General features: G+C 39.6%; 1 protein-coding gene and 1 long non-coding RNA gene across 3 annotated transcripts in view; both read right to left on the reverse strand.

Moving 5' to 3' along the window:
* The window catches only part of LOC106725971, a 24,234-nt gene that overhangs the window by 6,163 nt on the left and 13,521 nt on the right, over positions 1–4,550 (reverse strand). Inside the window, exon 2 of the long non-coding RNA XR_001361984.1 lies at positions 2,548–2,562. This is a non-coding gene — a long non-coding RNA (uncharacterized LOC106725971). The remainder of the gene's footprint in view (positions 1–2,547; positions 2,563–4,550) is intronic.
* Positions 3,061–4,550, reverse strand: part of CD1B (CD1b molecule) — a 5,766-nt gene continuing 4,276 nt past the window's right edge. The window contains exons 5-6 of one of the 2 annotated variants that reach the window (XM_005865444.2): positions 4,088–4,181; positions 3,278–3,383 (exon numbers count right to left, since the gene is read on the reverse strand). In XM_005865444.2, coding sequence (XP_005865506.1) covers positions 3,362–3,383; positions 4,088–4,181 — 116 coding nt within the window. In that variant the 3' untranslated portion in view covers positions 3,278–3,361. Of the gene's footprint in view, positions 3,384–4,087; positions 4,182–4,550 lie in introns of both variants that reach the window. The other variant, XM_014539019.1, reaches the window with a different exon arrangement.

The following is a 4,550-nucleotide window of genomic DNA, read 5'->3' on the forward strand; positions in this document are numbered from 1 at the left end:
ACACACACACACACACACACACACACACACCAAACATTAAAAAATTATTATCTCCTAGTACTAGAATCATTACAAACACAACCACCAACACCGTTATCAACAGCATTATCATCACGTATGATCTCTGTGACTTAAGAAAATAAATGTCTCCCTTGTAATGATGCCTAACTGCACGAATGTCACAGGTTAATGTTTCCACCATTCATTACTGAACAAATTTTAAACTTGCAAGGTCATGATCTTAACCAATTTTATTGTTTTTTTTAATTACACTAAAATTTTAATTCTAACATTGATAGATTAGATTGTTTAAGGGGAAAGTAGCTGGCTGTGAACAACTGCTTAGGATTGGCTGACAAATGATGAGGTCAGAATGAGATGGAACCAGATACATTACTGGACTACTGTGGGTGGTAAACAATCAGATGCTTTCGGTAAAAAATAAAAAAAAAGTAGGGAGGAGAGAAAGTGGAAAATAAACCAATTCCCAGAGAGAGAGACAAATGTTATGACCAGTTTAAACGTGTATTTTCCTGACACAGGCCCCCATGCTCCCCCACCATTCCCCAGAAGAGTAAACTGCCTGCAGACAGGAATGCTCAGGCGGGAAGCACTGGTATCCTTAGAGTCCAGGTCCATCTTTGAGAATATCACCACCTGGGCCCCTGACAGATGTCTCCCCATTGGGACTGTCACTGCAGGAGAAAACGGCTAACGTTGCAAGGTGTAAAAGCAGCGTGTCATTTGCAGATGTTTCTTCTTTTACTTTGTTCCAGCAAACCTATCCTTCAGTATCTCTAGTCTGACTTCCTTCTTTCACCAACAGACAACCTCCTACTAATGGCTGACTGGAACCAAGAAAATCTGCTACTTGCCTCAACCTTGGGCCTCCTACTTGATCTCTCATTTCCTCTCCAGCTCTGGCGTAAAGTTATTTTCTCCTGTCCGGGTTTTTGCTGTTGTTGTTGTTCTTCTTCTTCTTCTTGTTCTTCTTCTTCTTGTTCTTCTTCTTCTTGTTCTTCTTCTTCTTGTTCTTCTTCTTCTTGTTCTTCTTCTTCTTGTTCTTCTTCTTCTTGTTCTTCTTCTTCTTGTTCTTCTTCTTCTTGTTCTTCTTCTTCTTGTTCTTCTTCTTCTTGTTCTTCTTCTTCTTGTTCTTCTTCTTCTTGTTCTTCTTCTTCTTGTTCTTCTTCTTCTTGTTCTTCTTCTTCTTGTTCTTCTTCTTCTTGTTCTTCTTCTTCTTGTTCTTCTTCTTCTTGTTCTTCTTCTTCTTGTTCTTCTTCTTCTTGTTCTTCTTCTTCTTGTTCTTCTTCTTCTTGTTCTTGGTTTTTTTTAAATTACACTAAAATTTTAATTCTAACATTGATAGATTAGATTGTTTAAGGGGAAAGTAGCTGGCTGTGAACAACTAGTAAAAATAGATTTTGAAAAAATTCATTTGTGTGAGGACATCAGAACTGCCAAGATACTAAGGAATTCGAGTGCCTTAATCCAGTAAAGGTAAGAAGTTCTGAGAGATGGAACCACGCCTGCATTTGGAATCACATTTTCTTCACCTACAGGCATCTGCTAATTCCAAAAATGGTGCCTGAGGAGATGAGAGGGTGAGCAGAACCATCCACAGAATCATTAGACCAAGACAAATGTTGGAATCCAGGGCCTACATAGTAAGAAAAGCCCTGGTAAACCCACAGTCCCCCTAGAATAATTAGACTTGACCTTATAATGCTCCCTAGATCTTATCTGGGAAGCTAATGGGCTGAGGGAGATGCAGGAAGTGCTGCCAAAACAAGTGAAACTCACAAGAACAGTGTAACTATGGTAACCACTACCTTGTTTACCTCTGACTATAACAAAGGCTCAGCTTGCCTCTGGATCTCTCTCTGTGGCCTCAGCCAGGCACAGGGAAGATCCACGGAGAATAGAGAGCTATGCTGATCATCTGAACGCTGTCTCGTGTAAATCATTCTTCGCCGACTCCGTCCACACCTTTGGGGACCACTGGGGCTGGACCCCCGCATGGTAGCAACTCACAGTCTACACTCCAAGAAACACATCAATTCCTAGATTGTAGCTGAGGGCGCAGTCAAGGATACAACAGCATGCCTACTCTATCAGATGGGGTGGAGTTTAATGCATTCTGGAGAAGTAACCGGCTATTTTAATTGAGAGAGGAGGAAACTTTATTTTCAGCCTTTTTTTGCCCTTTGCAAATCCTGAAGTCAATATTGTCCTAAAGTTTCCATGTGGGGGACCTGCTTCCAGTACCCCTAACTACTACTCAAGTTCTGCTTGCTCTGACTTCCTTTTTTAAGCTCTATAAAAAAGATACTCAAGTTCTCTCCACTTCCCTCCTGCTGCTGTTTTAATCAAATGAATTTGGATTGTTCTAATGGTGTTTCTAGAAAACTATGTAATGAGCAAAAAAAAGGAATAAATGTAAATGTAAATCGAAGATCAAACTGAATTGATATCCCACAGATCTCGAAGTCCCTGAAGGCAAGAAAAGCCCTCTTGATTTTTACCTGACCATTTAACAGCCTCTTGCACCATCATCCCTCACACCTCCTACCTCTCATTCGTCCTCACTGAAAAATGAGGAGCAGGGTCCTATTCTGATGAATCTCAGTGGGTAAACTCTAGTGATAGTGTGGGCACACGTGGTTTTCTCCAGAGGTGTTCAAGGGCAGAAACAAGGAGAACATGATCTTAATAAGAGAAAAATCTAGAATATCAACTAAAAATAACAAAAGGAGATTTAGTACAAATAACCTACTGAATATCATAACTTAGCCTAACCTACCTTAAACATACTCAAAACACATACATATGCCTACCCTTGGGCACAATCGTCTTATAAACACATTGTAGAGTATTGGTTGTTTATCCTCCTGATCTCGTGGCTGACTGGGAGCTAGGCTCACTGCCACTGCCCCATGTCACAAGAGAATATCATACACATATTATTAGCTCAGGGGGGAAAAAGCAAAATTCAAGTACCATTTCTACTAAATGTGTATTGCTTTCTCCACTAGAAAGTAAAAAACAAAAACAAAATGTAAGTCGAGGACCGTCTGTACTTTATTTTATTTATTCCAGGATACATCCTTTTTCACATCTCACATTTATTAAACCTGGATGGAGCCTACTATTGATACTATCATATAATAAATGCAGAGTTCTTAATGATTTTTCTGGTAGTGTGTAAATTATGATGTATCTCACAACCTATGGGAACTCTGAGTTGGTCAAATATGATAATTCTTTGATTAAAGATGATGAGATTGACTGCTGGGCTGACAACTTGAGCTTCTTGTCTTCTGAGTCCTTATTCCAAATGGGTACAAGGAGACATGATAACAGCTCATGGGATATTCTGATATGACCTGTTAAGAACACAAGCGATTTTAGCTCTATATATGAGATACTTGCACACCTATTTCATAGCAGCATTATGCGCAATAGCCAAGAGGTAGAATCAACCCAAGTGTCCATTAAATGGATAAACATATATGTTATATAAATGCAGTGGAATATTATTCAGCCTTCCCTAAAAAGGAAAGAAATTCTGACACATGCTACAACCGGGATGAATCATGAGTACATTAGGCTAAATCAGACGGCCCGCGGGCCGGATCCGGCCCGTTTGAAATGACCGGATGAATCATGAGTACATTAGGCTAAATGAAGTAATCCAGTCATAAAAAGACCAATATTCATGATTCCACTTATATGAGGTGTCTAAAGTAGTCAAATTGATGTAGACAAGAAGTAGAATGTTGGGTGTCTGGGCCTAGAGGGCCAGGAGATACCAAGATGTTGTTCAGAGGGTGTAGAGTTTTAGTTTTTCTAGATGAAAAAGAGTTCTAGAGATTGGTTGTGTAATTACTATTACCAAACTATACATTTAAAAGTGACTAAGATAATAAGTTTTGTGTCATGTATATTTTACCACAATTAAAAAAATAGATTTACATTACAAAAGATGGGAATTTGGGAGAAAGTGCAAAAAGTCTTGTGGAAAGATTGAGGCTAACCTAATATGAAAGAGTGGGAGGGTGACAGAAAAGAAAGATTTTTTAAAACTTACCAGCGCCTCCAAAACCATAAAGCAAGACATATCAAAAGAATCAAGGTGGGCAGTATCACTGCCAACAATATCACAGTGAGGGAGGTAGAATTTCCTGGCAACAGGAGAAAACACAAAGATGTCACTTCCAAACCCATCCTCCGATTCGCCGGCCCTCCCTTTGCTGCCTGAGAGTCACCGGCATTCCCCCGCTCCTGATGTGTGGCCATGTACAACTCCTTCTCTCATATTTTCTGACAAAATGTGCCCATATCTATCTTCCCATCTCTTCTTCTTGCCCCACTGTACCCAATACTATATAGGTCCATCATTCTTACCTATTTTACACCCTGGGTCAGCAATTTTCTATCTTTTTCATCTCATGGCACACATAAACTAATGACTAAAATTATGCAGCACCCCCCAAAATATATATTTTTGCCAATCTGACCCCCCCAAAATAGGTATAATTTTCATTCATTCA

The sequence above is a fragment of the Myotis brandtii genome, unplaced genomic scaffold, assembly GCF_000412655.1.
Source record: "Myotis brandtii unplaced genomic scaffold, ASM41265v1 scaffold2074, whole genome shotgun sequence".
Taxonomy (NCBI): Eukaryota; Metazoa; Chordata; class Mammalia; order Chiroptera; family Vespertilionidae; genus Myotis; species Myotis brandtii.